Genomic DNA, 18,539 nt, shown 5'->3' with positions numbered 1-18,539 from the left:
TCTAGGGTGTAGTCAATTGATATTTATCCAAATCCAGTCTTTTATGTGCTGTTAGTTAACTTCACAGTTAAATATTACCCAGTGAAGTACAACATGAACCTGGGGCTTTATAGTAATTACTTAGTTATAAGGTGACGGGGCCCGTACTGTGGGTGACGGGGCCCGTACCATGTTTGGTTTGTATTGTTGAAGTCTCAGATCGAAAATCTTTGTTGTGGTTCCTGTTAAAAACTTCGCTCCAATGTGTTGAATTGTTTCTCAGCTGTTATTTCTCATTATTTTTGGTGAGGGGGACAAATATGTCCGGTAGATTGTCTCTACATTTCCATCAATTCATCCTGTGGAGAAGTATTAAGATTGTAGAATAGTCTGGGCAGTATCCTCAACCATCATCCTTGTGGTAATGGAGCCCCAGCAAGCGGAGACTAGAGCTCCGGTCTCTGAATACTGGTTGACATCCAGCGAGGTACTCTCATCCGGTGGGAGTGGAGTGGTGACCGCCCCCCACAATCGTATCTAGTCGACCTTTTGGTAGGGGGCTGAGAGTCAGACTAACAACCTGTCCACGTAAAAGGGGTCTCTGTTACAGAAACAACCCATCTGCTGGATGTAAAATAGTGGAAGAAATAGGTTGCCTCCTGCCGCTTGGAGAAGAGGAGGAGGTGTCGGAAGACACATCCATATTGCTGTCTTTTAAAGATGTCAAATTAACAACTAGTCTATGTGTAGAGATTGGTACGTTCAGTTATGAGAAAAGGTACATGTTTATACAGTATCCCATCCTGTCATCACAATTGCATAATCATCAGTTGCTTTCCAGTGACAGTTGTTTAGACAAATGTGGCAGCCAATTTACACACAGCAAACAGCAATGAGATAAATGACCAGATAATCTGTTTTAGTGATGTTGGTTATGGGATAAATATTGACGAGAACACCGGGGGGAACTCCCCTGCTCCTCTTTGAAATAGTGACATGGGACCTTTTACATCCACCTGAGAGGGCAGACAAGGCCTCGGTTTAACGTCTCATTGAAAAGACGGCACCTCCAATAGTGCAGCACTCCCTCAGTATTGCACCGGGAGTGTGGGCCCAGATGTGTGCTCAAGACTCTGGAGTGGGGCTTGAACCCATAACCGTCTGACTCAGAGGGGAGAGTGCTACCCACTGTGGACATACTACCTTCACTGATTACAGAAGAATGACAAACAACTGATTTCACAGCTTTACTGTCAATGTAGATTAGTCGTGTGGTGAGACCTCACCTGGAGTACTGTGTACAGTTTTGGTTTCCTTATCTACGGAAGGATATACTTGCCTTGGAGGCGGTGCAACGAAGGTTCACTAGATTGATTCTTGGGATGAGAGGGTTGTCCTATGATGAGAGATTGAGTAGAATCATAGAATCATAGAATCATAGAAGTTACAACATGGAAACAGGCCCTTCGGCCCAACATGTCCATGTCGCCCAGTTTATACCACTAAGCTAGTCCCAATTGCCTGCACTTGGCCCATATCCATCGATACCCATCTTCCCCATGTAACTGTCCAAATGCTTTTTAAAAGACAAAATTGTACCCGCCTCGACTACTGCCTCTGGCAGCTCGTTCCAGACACTCACCACCCTTTGAGTGAAAAAATTGCCCCTCTGGATCCTTTTGTATCTCTCCCCTCTCACCTTAAATCTGTGCCCCCTCGTTATAGACTCCCCTACCTTTGGGAAAAGATTTTGACTATCGACCTTATCTATGCCCCTCATTATTTTATAGACTTCTATAAGATCACCCCTTAACCTCCTACTCTCCAGGGAAAAAAGTCCCAGTCTGTCTAACCTCTCCCTGTAAGTCAAACCATCAAGTCCCGGTAGCATCCTAGTAAATCTTTTCTGCACTCTTTCTAGTTTAATAATATCCTTTCTATAATAGGGTGACCAGAACTGTACACAGTACTCCAAGTGTGGCCTCACCAATGCCCTGTACAACTTCAACAAGACATCCCAACTCCTGCATTCAATGTTCTGACCAATGAAACCAAGCATGCTGAATGCCTTCTTCACCACCCTATCCACCTGTGACTCCACTTTCAAGGAGCTATGAATCTGTACTCCTAGATCTCTTTGTTCTATAACTCTCCCCAACGCCCTACCATTAACGGAGTAGGTCCTGGCCCGATTCGATCTACCAAAATGCATCACCTCACATTTATCTAAATTAAACTCCATCTGCCATTCATCGGCCCACTGGCCCAATTTATCAAGATCCCGTTGCAATCCTAGATAACCTTCTTCACTGTCCACAATGCCACCAATCTTGGTGTCATCTGCAAACTTACTAACCATGCCTCCTAAATTCTCATCCAAATCATTAATATAAATAACAAATAACAGCGGACCCAGCACCGATCCCTGAGGCACACCGCTGGACACAGGCATCCAGTTTGAAAAACAACCCTCGACAACCACCCTCTGTCTTCTGTCGTCAAGCCAATTTTGTATCCAATTGGCTACCTCACCTTGGATCCCATGAGATTTAACCTTATGTAACAACCTACCATGCGGTACCTTGTCAAATGCTTTGCTGAAGTCCATGTAGACCACGTCTACTGCACAGCCCTCATCTATCTTCTTGGTTACCCCTTCAAAAAACTCAATCAAATTCGTGAGACATGATTTTCCTCTCACAAAACCATGCTGACTGTTCCTAATTAGTCCCTGCCTCTCCAAATGCCTGTAGATCCTGTCCCTCAGAATACCCTCTAACAACTTACCCACTACAGATGTCAGGCTCACTGGTCTGTAGTTCCCAGGCTTTTCCCTGCCGCCCTTCTTAAACAAAGGCACAACATTTGCTACCCTCCAATCTTCAGGCACCTCACCTGTAGCGGTGGATGATTCAAATATCTCTGCTAGGGGACCCGCAATTTCCTCCCTAACCTCCCTTCACGTCCTGGGATACATTTCATCAGGTCCCGGAGATTTATCTACCTTGATGCGCGTTAAGACTTCCAGCACCTCCCTCTCTGTAATATGTACACTCCTCAAGACATCACTATTTATTTCCCCAAGTTCCCTAACATCCATGCCTTTCTCAACCGTAAATACCGATGTGAAATATTCATTCAGGATCTCACCCATATCTTGTGGTTCCGCACATAGATGACCTTGTTGATCCTTAAGAGGTGACCTCATTTGAAACGTGTAAGATTCTGAGGGGGCTTGTCAGGGTAGATGCTGAGAGATTGTTTCCCCTGGCTGGAGAGTCTAGAACAAGGGGGCATAGTCTCAGGATAAGGGGTCGGACATTTTAAGACTGAGATGAGGAATTTCTTCACTCAGGGTTGTGAATCTTTGGAATTCTTTACCCCAGAGGGCTGTGGATGCTGAGTCGTTGAATATATTCAAGGCTGAAATGGATAGATTTTTGGACACTAGGGGAATCAGGGATATGGGGATCGGGCAGGAAAGTGGAGTTGAGATGGAAGATCAGCCATGATCTGATTGAATGGCGGAGCAGGCTCGAGGGGCAGTATGGCCTACTCCTGCTCCTATTTCATATGTATGACTTTGAGCTGATGCAGTCTTGAGCAGTCCTACCTCAAAAGAAATGATATTTCTGCTAATAGCTGAGCACCAATTACATTTTTTTGCACTTGAACCAAATCGTAACGTAAACACAGAGAATCTCAATCTCGGGCTTCAGCAGCACAAACCAATCATGCACCTTTAGAGGGTCTCCAATCAATACAGTAACATTATAATGTAATATATTCTTGCCAATCTTTTCATTGAAAAACTTAATATGCAAATATTTTCTTGATACAAATGCATCTTAAAATGAGTGTTTCATACCAAAGTTTGTTTTATAGTTAATAGATTTGGAACCTGAAATCATACCATGGATTTTTAGGATACAAATATTTAAGTGTTCAGCTGGAATTCTTTTCTGTAGTCTACATTAGACCATTAAAAACCCAGAGAAAAAATTTAGGCAAACTCGTTTAGTATTTGTATTCCTAATTTCAGTGCGCTAATAAACTTAAATAAGCTTGCCTGTTGGCAGAGTAGGTAAAGGAAATGTCACAGAGCCCCACAAAAGGCCCGCCTGTTCTGCGTCACTGGGGCAGCAGTAGAAAGGCCAACCTTGGCCTCATTAGCCATGGAGAGGAAAGTCAGCTAACATTCCCACTCCTGATCGATATCCCTGACATCCACCTGAAACTGGGCAGAGGTGTACAGGTGAGGTCAGGAATTGTGCTCCATCAATTACCCTGCTGACAAGACCATCTTTTCCCACCAGATCACTAATTCAGTGAAAAAGTAGGTGCGAGTACCAAATGGGGAATAACCCCTTATACCTGTGTCTACCTTTTCACTAGAATTAGTAACGAGGATAATCTATCCCTGTTACCTAGCATCTCAAATGTAGATCGGCCAATTGGACGTGGTACTGGAAGACATCTGGCACACCTGGAACTGGACTCCAGCTGTTGTTCCCTTCTGCAAAGGAGGGTAGAAAAAGCAGAAATCTGCAAAAAAAATAATTCAAATAGCTGTGTATATCTAACTCTGAAATGCTTTGTCACTTTTTAGAATTTCGCCTTGAGCAAAGGGGACGATGAAGTGATTTCTACCCTTCAGCGTTTTGCCAGAGTTGTAGATGAGGTAATACATGAAAATGATATGCTTTTTAACCTGTTGAGTACAGTGGTGTTATGGTAGTGTAGTGATCCTGCAGCTGGATTAGCAACTCAGGTGAGGAGTTCAAATCCCACCATCGCAAGGTGTGAAATTGAATTCAATAAATCTGGTAATGAAAGCTGCCAGATTGTTGTAAAAACCCAGCTGGTTCACTAATGTCCTACAGGGAAAGGAAACTACCACTCTTATCGGCTGACCAATGTGTGACTAGTCCACGCTACATGGTTGCCCTCTGAAGTGGCCTAGCAAGCTGGGTGACTAGTGGTGGACAATAAGTGCAGCTTTGGGAGCTGGTGTATTTCAAATAGTGGAATCATTTCACGTTTATATTTGTTTTGGATGAAAATGGCACACATATATTCCAGATATACTCCACGTCAATTATCAAGAAAGTAGATTTTTCTGTTGGGAATATAAGACTGTGTTGCATCAAGAATTGGAATTTTTGCAAAAATATGTACAAGGCGAGCTGTGTTTTACAATTAAATGACTAATGTTTCCTATTGAGTCCAGTTGTGCAGTTTGGTTATTGATTTCACTGATCTGATTTAGGTTCTGGTTAGATTATCCTGTGTAACTTATTATTGATACAGTGGCAATTATATGTGAGAATGTTGAATGTGTGAAACTAGAGCATGGAGCTCACTTGTGAGAAACTAAAGTTGTAAGTGAAGCAACTGAACGTCATAAGTTCTTGATAATTAGAATGCGGAGATGAGAGGACAGCCAGTTCCTTTGACATTGCAAAATGGTTGCGAATCTCTGAGAAATCCAAGCATGCCTGCTGTGAGAAACTGAAGATATTAAAATGTCCCAGCAAATTGCTCTGGGTGTAAGGTACAAGATTTGGGATAAGTTACGGAAAAGAGAAGAATAAGAGGAGACCTTATAGAGGTGTGTAGAATTGTGGAGGGGTTTGATGGGGTGGATGTGGAGAGGCTTCCACTTGTGGGGGACCCGGAACAAGGGCACATAAATGGATGGCCACCAACAGATCAAATGGCGAGTTTGGAGTGGGGGGGGTTTGGATGGAGAGTGTGGATTTTGTTGCCACTTGGAGTGGTTGAAGCAGAGAGCATTGATGCATTTAAGGGGAGGTTTGATGAATACATGAGGGAGAATGGAATAGCGGAATTGGGGGGCAGGGTGGAAGGAGGCTCGTGTGGAGTATAATCACCAGCAGGGACCAGTTGGGTCGAATGGCCTGTGTCTGTGCTGTGGATTCTATACAAAAAGTGATCCAATGAACCAAAATCTAAATTAAATTAGAGGGAAGAACAAAGATGCAGTAGAGCATTGTGGTAGATCATTGAAGGAAGATAACAAAGGGGAGCAGTTAGAGGGTCGTGTGATGAAGGTGACTAATACCAGTCAATGGAAGTAAAACCCTGGGCTGGGACACGCTAATTGTACCTTGAAGTAATATCCTGCAATACCTTCCCTTGAAGTAATATTTTGCGTTCCCTTACCTTATGGTGTTCCCCTTTACACGTGGAATTATTTCTGTTCTATTTCCCTGTCCCTTCACCAATATGTTAGTTGATCGTGAACCAGAATGACATAGGCTATGACCTGATACACATACCAATGATGATGCTCCTCATCTGAGTTTTTGAATGAGTTGCTAGTTTGATATGTGAGAGGCAGATGCAATCACATTTAGGACAGGTGAATTCAAGGTATGTTGATGCAGTCTGATTGCCAGTTTATGATTCTCTTTCCTTTCCTGGTGTGCAGCTTCAGCGCACTGTCCCTCCAGAATGGCCTCTGCTTTGGTCAAAGGCAAACCACTGCCTGACTGTCTGTAGCAAGCTGTGTGCACTGTTAAACAGGGATTGAAGTTAAGGAGGAGGAGTATGAAATATTGGATGGGATAAACATAGTGAGAGAGGAAGTATTAAGGGGATTAGCATCTTTGAAAGTGGATAAATCACCAGGGCCGGATGAAATGTATCCCAGGCTGATAAAAGAAGCCAGGGAGGAAATAGCAGAGGCTTTAACAATCATTTTCCAAACTTCACTGGATACAGGCGTGGTGCCGGAGGATTGGAGGACTGCTAACGTTGTACCGTTGTTTAAAAAGGGAGCGAAGGATAGACCGAGTAATTACAGGCCAGTCAGCCTAACCTCGGTGGTGGGCAAATTATTGGAATCAATTCTGAGGGACAGGATAAACTCTCACTTAGAAAGGCACGGAGTAATCAAGGACAGTCAGCACGGATTTGTTAAGGGAAGATCATGTCTGACTAACTTGATTGAATTTTTTGAGGAGGTGACAAGGAGGATCGATGATGGTGGCGTGATTGATGTAGTCTACATGGATTTTAGCAAGGCTTTTGACAAGGTTCAACATGGCAGATTGGTCAAAAAAGTAAAGGCCCATGGGATCCAAGGGAATGTGGGAAATTGGATCCAAAATTGGCTCAGTGGCAGGAAGCAAAGGGTAATAGTTGACGGGTGTTTTTGCGACTGGAAGGCTGTTTCCAGTGGGCTGCCGCAGGGCTCAGTACTAGGTCTTTTGCTTTTTGTGGTATACATTAACGATTTGGACTTAAACGTAGGGGGCATGATTAAGAAATTTGCGGATGACATAAAGATAGGCTGTGTGGTTGATAGTGAGGAGGAAAGCTGTAGACTGCAGGAAGATATCAATGGATTGGTCAGATGGGCAGAAAAGTGGCAAATGGAGTTCAATCCGGAGAAGTGTGAGGTAATGCATTTGGAGAGAGCAAACAAGGCAAGGGAATACACAATAAATGGGAGGATACTGAAAGGTGTAGAGGAAGTGAGGGACCTTGGAGTGCATGTCCACAGATCCCTGAAGGTAGCAGGACAGGTAGATAAGATGGTTAAAAAGGCATATGGAATGCTTTCCTTTATTAGCCGAAGCATAGAATATAAAAGCAGGGAGGTTATGCTGGAACTGTATAAAACACTAGTTAGGCCACAGCTAGAGTACTGCGCACAGTTCTGGTCACCACATTACAGGAAGGATGTGATTGCACTGGAGAGGGTACAGAGGAGATTTATGAGGATGTTGCCAGGACTGGAGAATTTTAGTTATGAGGAAAGATTGGATAGGCTGGGGTTGTTTTCCATGGAACAGAGGAGGCTGAAGGGTGATTTGATCGAGTGGATAAGGAGGACCTATTTCCCTTAGCGGAGGGGTCAATAACCAGGGGGCATAGATTTTAAAGTGATCGGTAGAAGGATTAGAGTAGAAATGAGGAATATTTTTTTCACCCAGAGGATGGTGGGGGTCTGGAACTCACTGCCTGAGAGGGTGGTAGAGGCAGAAACCTTCAACTCATTAAAAAAAATATCTGATGTGCACTTGAAGAGCCGTGACCTGCAGGGCTACGGACCAAATGCGGGAAAGTGGGATTAGGCTGGTGGCTCGTTTCTCAGCCAGCGCGGACACGATGGGCCGAATGGCGGCCTCCTGTGCCGTAAATTTTCTATGATTCTATGATTCTTCACAGCTAGGGCTCCTAGTACTTTGTGCCTATGGAAAGAGCCACAGAATTTAGCACTCTGGTTGTTTCCCTTCCCCAGGTTTAAGAACATAAGAAACAGAAACAGGAGTAGGCCACAGGGCCCCTCGAACCTGCTCCGCCATTCAATAAGATCATGGCTGATCTTCGACCTCAACTCCACTTTCCTGCCCGATCCCCATATCCCTTCATTCCCCTAGAGTTTCTCCACTGTAAATGTATTGGAACCAGTGGCTGATGTGCCCATACCTGGTGTTCTGATTCCAAATGGTGTCCCGTGATACCAACCATTCAATCCCCATTGATGTGCACTTTGTGAATTCTCTGAATTTTGTATTTTGCACAATTCACCTGTATCTGAAGTGTGCATGGATTAAGTGACCCCAATGACCTCAGCTCCTCAATCAGCTGATTTTGCAGAAACTCTGAGTCCAGTTTAGAAGGTAAGTATATAAGGTGTGAAATGCAAGGAGATTAACAAGTTGTAAATCCTTCCTTATTTTGCCCAATGTGCAATACTTGAAACAATCAATCTGCTAAAACAGCCACTAGTTGAATGTAATAAAAACAGAAAATGGTGGAGAAGCTCAGTAAGTCAGGCAGAATCTGTGGAGAAAGAAAGAGTTAACGTTTCAGGTCAATGACCTTTCTGTCCAAACCCTGACGTTGAGTGCAACAGACCCAAATAAACATCAAGGACACAATTTCTGAGCCTTAAGGACTGGAATCTACAATTGAATTTGACTGCATTGTGCAAGAGCTGAATTCTACAGCTTTTTAAACAGTTGATTTGAAACTTTTCTTTGTGCCTAGGAAACTCGAGGCTAACTCTGCAGTTAGCCTGTGTACCTTGGTGCCGTCTCCAGGCTTTGGTGTGGGTACAACCTGTGATTTACTTTAGGGGCTGTGATGCATCGATAGACAGAATAAAATGCACTTCTTTCAACGTGCATGGGCTTGGCTTCTGTGGCCGGTTAACAGCTGGGCATTAGTTGCACCCACCAGAAATGAAGATTTAAAAAAAACTCATTTATCTTTTGGTGGGGTGGGGGGGGGGCCGCAAACAAAAAAGTCCCATTTTCTACATTGAGAGTGACCGGAGCTTTTCTCTGTCTTGTTCTGTGAATCGGGTGTATGATGAACACTTCCCGTATATTTTCAGTACATATTAATAGCCACAACTGCAGTCACACAGCTGATTAAAATACCTTTGATGCACGTGTGCTTAGGGTGAAAATTCTCTTTCTGTGTTGGTTGATAGGAGAGATCTGCACATACAACTGGGTGACTGGACTTGAAAGCTGGGTCCGTGTTGTGCTGAGATGTTTGGTCCTTGTGTATGACTGGCAATGTGCACTGTGATCCCTCCAGCATAAAGTTAACCTGCTACTTAATAGAACTGTAATTTGACTGGTCAGTTCATTACTGAATGGCAGTGAGTAACTAATAAAATCACTTATTTTTTTCACAGCTAAATTCTCTTCATACAGAGCTAGCTAAACAGGTTGCTGACACAATGATATTCCCAATGATACAGTTCAGGGAAAGGGATCTCACAGGTATTGTTGAACATCAGCTATTTCTTGGACTGTTAGATTCACCTTAGGAATGCATAATATTTAATATGTTGCATTGCTTGGCCTGGCAGCATTTGACACTGGCATCATTTGGATATGCAAATATTGCAAGGAGCCTTATTTACCTGTCTTGAGTGAAAACACTATCAGAACCATTTTAACACAAGATCCTTTCAACTAGTGAACCTAACCTTAAAATTCACCATGTGATACTAGAAAATGAACATTTAGTACATTTCTGTGAAATTCTTCCCATCACTTCAGTCGAGATTAACGCCTTATACACTAGCATCCCATGGTATAATGTCGGGTATGGGTGTTGCCTGTCGATCCATTGCACTTGCTGCTGGTTTTATGGTTCTTTGTTACAATGGCCATCATACCACATCATTACGGGGTGTGTTCTCTGGTTGGAGAAAACCCCCTGTTCTTTTTCATTCACTGACAGGGAAAGCTGCGTTTCCTGAGAATGCGATTTCATTAGAAGTAATTAAAATTAACAGCCAGTCACGGAGCACCTATAAGAATGACCCATCAGTGCTTCTCAAGCAGCCAGTAAGTCACTTGGAAAGTTTGTTGTTCCAAGTGCACAATGTTTCTGATCGGCTCCAGGGCAAGTTGTGAAAATCTTGCTTTACCCATGAATCTCTGCATGTGTATTCCCCTGGATATTATAAAAAACCTGCCTAGACAATCAGTTTTACTTTTAGAACATACTAACCTCCACTTCAATGATGACCAGTAATTCAAGACAGTTAATGGAAAATTCATAATAATTGTATATTAAAAACACATTTAATCACATTACAAACAAAACAAGTGCCATTCCTAAAAGAGAATACAGCATTATGCCTGTAGCTATTGCCATACTAAAGCTGTCTGCTGTTACTTGCTAATTGATTTACTGACACTTCTTTTAAGTACAGACTACCCTTAACTTGAAGTTGGTTCGTTCATATTACTGGATAATTCAAAAATTGTTTTGCACTTATTGCATTGGTTAATTTGAATTTCTGGACAATTTGAAGTTTGTTTGTGCGCAAATAAAGGACTATGTACTATCGGGCCTAGACAGCATTGTACCCTATTTTACTCCACTGACTTTTGTTATGCACCAAACACCATGTTAATTCTTTTATTGGATTAACTTGGTCAATCCCATAATGTGTACATTACTGGATGAGATTGTGGGTGTTGTGCACATGGAGTAAAACGTAGCAGAAATGACAAGGGGAACATTACCAATGCAGTCATGAAGATTTGAAATGTATTTGTTCGTTTCTGTTATAGTGAATAGATTTAATTTGTGTTTTCTCCCATACAATTTATTCAAATTTATTTGCGGTCAGTGTTTCAATTTGTCATAAGCCGAGGATAGTTCAAGAATAACGTAGAAAAACAAATGGCAGCTTCTGCACCTCAGCATCTGAAACTATTTACATTTTAAAAAAATCTATATTATCCACGTGAAATAAAGTTCTCCGTGCAATTATTAAACTCTGAGGAAAAGGTCAACTGAACTGAAGCTAATGTAGTTGAGAACTTAATCCGTACAAATGTTTGATCTAGTTAATTTTTGATGATGGCTCTTGCGAGATCTGCCATTCCCTGGGTATCATTTTAATCTCAGAGACTCTCTTTGTTATAAAAGGTACTCCATTATAGCAGACTTGGCCTTTTGTATCGATTATTATCTTGTGTCCCAAATCACCACACATGCACAAGGCAGAGTCTAATATGTCAACAGATAGGAACTATGTCTGGTGTGCACAGTGAGACAGTCAGCAGCATGTGCAAATCCCCTCTCATTTAAAAAAAATGTAGATTTGGTGGATATTTTACGAATGGTTCCTTAATCCATTTTTGGAGGGCTATAACCCTCAGTTCTATCGTAGTACTAGTATAGTACAACACAGAGGAGGCCATTCAGCCCATCGTACCTGTGCCAGCTCTTTAAAAGAGCTATCCAATTAGTCCCAATCCCCTGCTGTTTCCCCATAGCCCTGTAATTTTTTTCTCTTCAAGTATTTATCCAATTCTCCTTTGAAAATTACTATTGAATCTGCTTCCACCACCCTTTCAGGCAGTGCATTCCAGATCATTACAACTCGCTGCTTAAAAAAATGTTTCCTCATGTTGTCTCTGGTTCTTTTGCCAATCACCTTAAATCTGTGTCCTCTGGTTACCAACTTGTCTGCCACTGGAAACAGTTTCTCCTTATTTACTCTATCAAAACCTTTCCTAATTTTGAACATCTCTATCAAATCTCCTCTTAACCTTTTCTACTCTAAGGAGACCAACCCCAGTCTCTTCACATAACTGAAGTCCCTCATCCCTGGTAACATTCTAGTAAATCTCCACTGCACCCTCTCTAAGGTCTTCACATCGTTCCTAAAATATGGTGCCCAGAATTGAACATAATACTCCAGCTGAGGCCTAACCAGTGTTTTATTAAGGGTTGGCACAACTTCCTTGCTTTTGTACTCTATGCCTCTATTAATAAAGCCAAAGATCCCATATGCTTTTTTAACCGCCTTCTCAACTTGTCTTGCCACCTTCAAAGATTTGTATAAACACACTGCCAGGTCTTTCTGTTACTGCACTCTCTTTAAAATTGTTCCATTTAGTTTATATTACCTCTCTTCATTCTTCCTATCAAAATGCATCACTTCACACTTCTCTGCGTTAAATTTCATCTGCCATGTGTCTGCCCATTTCACCAGTCTGTCTCTGTCCTCCTGAAGTCTATTACTATCCTCCACGTTGTTTACTACATTTCCGAGTTTCATGTCATCTGCAAACTTTGAAATTATACCCTCTATACCCAAGTCCAGATCATTAATATATATCAAAAAGAGCAGTGGTCCTAATACTGACCCTGGGGAACGCCACTGTATGTTTCCCTCCAGTCTGAAAAACAACCGTTTACCACTACTCTGTTTTCTGTCCCTTGCTAATTTTGTATCCATACTGCCACTGTCCCTTTAATCCCATGGGCTTTAATTTTGCTAACAAGTCTATTATGTGGTACATTATCAAATGCATTTTGAAAGTCCATATACACATCAACTGCACTACCCTCATCAACCCTCTCTGTTACTTCAACAAAGACTTCAATCAAGTTAGTCAACCACAATTTTCCTTTAACACATCTGTGCTGACTTTCATTTATTAGCCCATACTTTTTCAAATGCCAATTAATTTTGTCCCGGATAATTGTCTCGAAGTGTTTCCCCACCACCGACGTTAGACTGACTGGCCTGTAACTGCCGGCTTTATCCCTCTCCCCTTTTTTGAACAGGGTGTCACATTTGTAATTAGCACCATTCCCATACCTAAGGAGGATTGGAAGATTGTGGCCAGAGCCTCCACAATTTCCACCCTTACTTCCCTCAGTAACCGAGGATGCATCCCATCTGGACCGGGTGACTTTTCTACTTTGAGTACTGCCAATCTTTTGAGTACCTCCTTTATCTATTTTTATCCTCTCCAATATCGCTATTCCCTCCTCCTTTACTGTTGCAATGGCAGCATCCTCTTCTCTAGTGAAGACCGATGCAAAGTATTCATTTAATACCTCAGCCATGCCACCAGGCTCCACAAGAAGATTTCCTTTATTGTCCCTAATCGGTCTCACTCTTCCTTCGACTACTCTTTTGCTACTTACGTTTATAAAAGACTTTTGGGTTCCCTTTTATGTTAGCCGCTAATCTATTTTCTTTGCCCCTCTTAGTTCCTTTTTTAGATCTCCTCTGTACTTTCAGCCTGGTTCTCTACTATATTATGAATCTTACATTTATCATAAGCCTCCTTTTTCTGTTTCATTTTAATTTCTGTATCTTCAGTCATCCAGGGAGCTCTAGCTTTGGATGCCCTTCCTTACCCCCTCGTGGGAATGTGTCTACTCTGTACCCGAACCATCTCCTTTCGAAGGCCGCCCATTGTTCAATTACTGTTTTGCCCACCAATTCTTGATTCCAATCCACCTGGGTCAGATCCCTATTTAACTCATTGAAATTAGCCCTCCTCCAGTTAAGTGTTTTTATGCTTCGTTGTTCCTTTTCCATAGCATTCTAAACCTGATGATGATATGATCGCTATTCCTCAAATGCTCCCCCCACTGAAACATGCTCCACCTGCCCCACTGCATTCCCCAGAACCAGATCCAGCACAGCTTCCTTCCCTGTTGGGCTGGAAACACACTGATCAAGGAAGTTCTCCCCCTCTTTGCCCTTTGCACTATTAATGTCCCAGTCTATATTGGGATAATTGAAGTCCCCCATTATCACTGCTCTATAGTTCTTGTATCTTTCTGTAATTTGCTGGCAAATTTACTCCTCTATCTCCTTCCCACTATTTGGTGGCCTATCGTATACACCCAGTAGTGTAATAGCTCCTCTATTGTTCCCTAATTCTAACCAAATAGATTCTGTCTTTGACCCCTCAACTACATCATCCCTTTCCAATGCTATAATAGTTTCTTTGATCAATACTGCCCCCGCTCCTTTCTTTCCTTCCCTATCTTTCCTGAATACCCTGTAGCCAGGAATATTAAGTATCCAATCCTCCCCTTTTTTGAGCCAGGTCTCTGTTATTGCCACTATATCATAGTCCCATGTGGTGACTTGAACCTGCAGTTCACCAGCCTTATTCACCACGCTCCGTATATTTACACACATGCACTCCAATCTCATCTTAGATTGCCTTGCATTTGCCCCGTGTCTGATCTCTCCTATTTCTGAACTATTCTTTACTCCAGTGATATTTGTCCCTCCCAGTCCTCTGTGCACCTTGTTTCTCCTCTTTAATGTTTCATCCTGGTGCCCATCCCTCTGCCAAATTAGTTTGAACCCTCCCCCACAGCACTAGTGAACCTCCCCGTGAGGACACTGGTCCCAACTCTCTTGAGATGCAACCCGTCCATCTTGAACAGATCCCTCCTGCCCCAGAACTGGTTCCAATGCCCCAGGAATTGAAGCCCTCCCTCTGCACCATTGCTCCAGCCACACATTTACCTATCTTATCCTACTATTCCTATACTCACTATCGTGTGGCTCTGGGAGTAATCCAGAGATTACCACCTTTGAGATCCTGCTTTTTAACTTCCTCCCTTGCTCCTCAAACTCTGACTACAGGACCTCAACCCTTTTCCTTTCTATGTCATTGGTTCCCACATGGACCACGACTTCTGGCTGTTCCCCTTTTCCCCCCACAGAAGGTTCTGCATCCATTCAGTGATCTTTTCTCTGGCACCAGGGAGGCAACACACCATTCGGGACTCACGTCTGCAGTTGCAGAAAAGCCTCACTATCGAATCCCCTATAACTGCATTTCTACACTTTCTTTTGCCCCCCTGTGCAGCTGAGTCTCCCACGGTGCTGTGGATTTGCTCCTGACTGCACTCTCCCGAGGTGTCAACACCCTCACTGGTATTCAACACTGGAATACCAGTTTGTGAGTGCCACACTCCCAGGGGACTCCTGCACTGCCTGCCTGTTCCTCCTAGTCTGGCTGGTGGTCACCCACTCCCTCTCTGCCTGAACTCTAGCTGCAGGGTGACCATGCTACATATGGACAAATAATTGTTTTGCTTTCTACTAATATTACAACAGCTTAACTTTATAACCTTTGATAAACCAAGCTAACATGGTGGACAGGGAGATGCCTCATTGGTATCTTTTAAATTATTTAACCAAAGGTTAATGTCAACTGTTTTGTGCCTGTGTAAACTGAGTCTCTGGCTAGGAGGAGTTACGCTGCACAATGCAGCATGAAAGCTGAACTGACACATACAACTGAAATAAGCAGATCATTAAAGCATCCTGGATTATTGATACGCTCCTGAGGTAAACTCAGCCCCTTCACATTGTTGGAGTCCTTTTAAAGCAATCGCTGATTGGTGTGTGATCATCACTTCATTACAGATAGCAAGTGGAATGCAGTTAAAGTGGATTTTATTTCTTTTAGTGAGACTACACCTTGCAAATCAGGAAAAAGAAACCTAAAACAGTTACCTTTAACCATAAAATGGATTAAACACTAATTTGATGGTTCCTTGTTTTAGTTTACTGATTTCCTCTCTCCCCTTTGAATTGCACCTGTTGGAATTAATTGCCATTAATTTATACAGTCTTATGTAAGGGAAACATTTTATTGATTGCATTAAACCAGGCAAAACATACAGCTGGTTAATGCATCTTAGTATTTGTGTCAGTCAAGGACTGAATGTTGAATATTATTTTAATAGATGGGTATCTGTCTGAGCGTATTTTTAAAATTTCTTTTTAAGTATCTTACACTGAACATTACTGTTTTTATCATTTGCAGAAGTAAGCACTTTAAAAGATTTGTTTCTTCTTGCTAGTAATGGTATGTATAATTTTTTTCATTTCTAGTTGTTAATTTTTAATTGCTTACATATTGAGCCATGGTTTTTTTTTTGGAAATGGGTCTGTCTCTATCACACATGTACACAAGCTGCACCACTCACGTACAAAATCCTTCACAGCCACCAGGAAGGGGAGACCCTCATTCTGTCCATCTTAAGATGAATTCAAACAACCTTCCGTGGATGAAAAGATGATGTTTTTTGCCATTTGAAGCATTCGCTAACATGTGGCATGTTTACTATTAGTTCAGGACTGGTTGAGGTCATGTTCTATAATGTTGTCATGCACCTTTGGTACTTGTACTCTAATCCATCTCAAGTAATATGGAATTGAATCTGTTCGTGGCTCTGAAGGTTCCTATGTACAATATGTTTTATCTTTCAGTCCAATTCCTACAGGAGCTGAGTTCATAAATAGAATTTATGTTTTTAATTGCTAATCTACCTTTTTTTGTTTGGAGATATGAGGTTGTAGCATATAGAAAATAGGAATATTGCAATGATCCAGTTATATAACTGAGTGTGGAATAAGGTAGGGTGAGCTTTGTGCATTATCTGTCCTTTCTCTGATGTTTAATACTGTCCCGGGCTGGGGGAATTCTTCCCCCCCAGTCACTCCCACTTCAGATCAAAAAACAAATTTCTTCCCTGTGATTATTAGTTGATGTAGTCTTGACAAGAATTTTTGTAAGATTGGGACTTTTCCTTCTGTCACCAGGATGTGTAATCGGAGAGATATAGCATTTTCAAAACATTGTGGTTCCAGTTATGGGCTCCGTTGATGCTGAGCCAAAGAAAAAGGTATTGGGATTGGTGACCAGAATCTTGGTCAAAGAGGTGGGTTTAAGAAGGATCTTAAAGAGCAGAGGAACGTGGAGAGGCAGAGGGGTTTAGGGAGGGAATTCCAGAGTGTGGGCCTAGATAGCTGAAGACATGGTTGCCAATGGTGGGCCAAAGGGGGGTTGCACAAGAGGCTGGAGTGAGAGTAATGGGGAGTTTGTGAGGGCTGCAAAAGGTTAGAGATAGGGAGGGTGTGAGGCTATAGAGGGATTTAAACACTGATAAGAATTTTAAATCTGGGGCATTAGGGGAACGGGAGCCGATGAAGATCAATGAGGCGGGACCTGGCAGTTTTGTTGCTTTTGTTTGTAGTAAAATGTAGGAAAGTTCAGAGCTAATAAAACCTTCACTTCAACAGTGGGCACACGTGTCATTAGGATGAATGTGTGAAAGACATTGTCTGATCTCACCCCTATTGTCAATGACACTAACTCATCACTTTAAGGGCTCCACATGCAAAATGATTCCCTCTGTATAAATATTATGTAGCCCATCAGATTTTTATGGGATGCTTCAGTATGACCTGAGCACCCAGTGCTCTGGGTCAGAAAACTTTTACCAGATTATTATAAAATAGATTAAAATTGTTGCCTGTGTAAGTCTCTGGTCTTCCAAAAGAATAGAATTCTGACACAAATTACGCATTTATTTTGGATCCCAATTTTCTAAACATATTTAAACCTATATGTGTGTGTATATATATATAATATCGTTTTAAAAAAAAATAAAAATACTAAGGTTTAGAAAAAGGTGTGCATTGCACTCATTTTTCAGGTGTGAAAGGCAGACCAATTTAGCAGTGGGGTGATGTGAGCCCAATCTGCACTGGTGTTTGTCCCTCGGCTAACTTTGTGGGGCCCATTTTTAGGCATATTTATGTAAATATTCAAGGGGCCCAATGCTTGACCCACTCAGGCTATTTCAGTGCCAACTATTGTGAGTTTCTGCAATTTGTTTCTTGAAAACACCATCCTGTCGAGTCAGGGGGTGCAGGAGTGTTCCTCGATTCCACAGGTGTCATGACCGCCCCCCCCCCCCCCCCTCCCCTCCTCTGTTGCCCGCTCCAATTCCCTTCGCTCCCGGGACATACCTGAGGCCAGCAAGTCAGGCAGTTCGACATTGATGCCTCCACTTGAGCGAGCTGCCTGTGGAGGTGCAGCCAGTGCCGGGCAGCTCACCCAATTATTCAGATGAGGCCTGAGGACCAATTTCCAGCGATCCTCGGGCCTCTTGCATTTGCCGTGTGCTGTTTCCGCTGCTCTGAGTCTAGGTCTGAGAATGGGCCAGGACTAATCTCTAGCTGTAAATATTCCATGTGGTAACTATGGGAGGGGGAATTTCTCAGCTCTGCATTTCTTAAACAGCTTTTCGTTCAGTGTTCTAGTTTGACCTCGACTAAACTACCACAATTTATTCATCAACAGCAAGCCCACAATGTGTTTCCAGCATCACAGACATTCCTTTTTAGCTATTAGAATGGGAAAAGTGGGGCCGTGCAGTAAATTATTGCCTCTCTTCCCAGCACTTAACTCTTCTGCACTTAT

General features: G+C 42.5%; 1 protein-coding gene across 1 annotated transcript in view; it reads left to right on the top strand.

The window, feature by feature from the left end:
* Positions 1-18,539, top strand: part of LOC137310106 (DCC-interacting protein 13-beta-like) — a 91,025-nt gene that overhangs the window by 20,980 nt on the left and 51,506 nt on the right. Inside the window, exons 4-6 of the mRNA XM_067978065.1 lie at positions 4,589-4,660; positions 9,662-9,749; positions 16,095-16,136. Coding sequence (XP_067834166.1) covers positions 4,589-4,660; positions 9,662-9,749; positions 16,095-16,136 — 202 coding nt within the window. The remainder of the gene's footprint in view (positions 1-4,588; positions 4,661-9,661; positions 9,750-16,094; positions 16,137-18,539) is intronic.

This window comes from Heptranchias perlo, unplaced genomic scaffold (genome assembly GCF_035084215.1).
Source record: "Heptranchias perlo isolate sHepPer1 unplaced genomic scaffold, sHepPer1.hap1 HAP1_SCAFFOLD_217, whole genome shotgun sequence".
Lineage (NCBI taxonomy): Eukaryota > Metazoa > Chordata > Chondrichthyes > Hexanchiformes > Hexanchidae > Heptranchias > Heptranchias perlo.
Note: the sequence above shows the minus strand (reverse complement) of the source record. Positions and strands in the feature narration are given on the sequence as shown.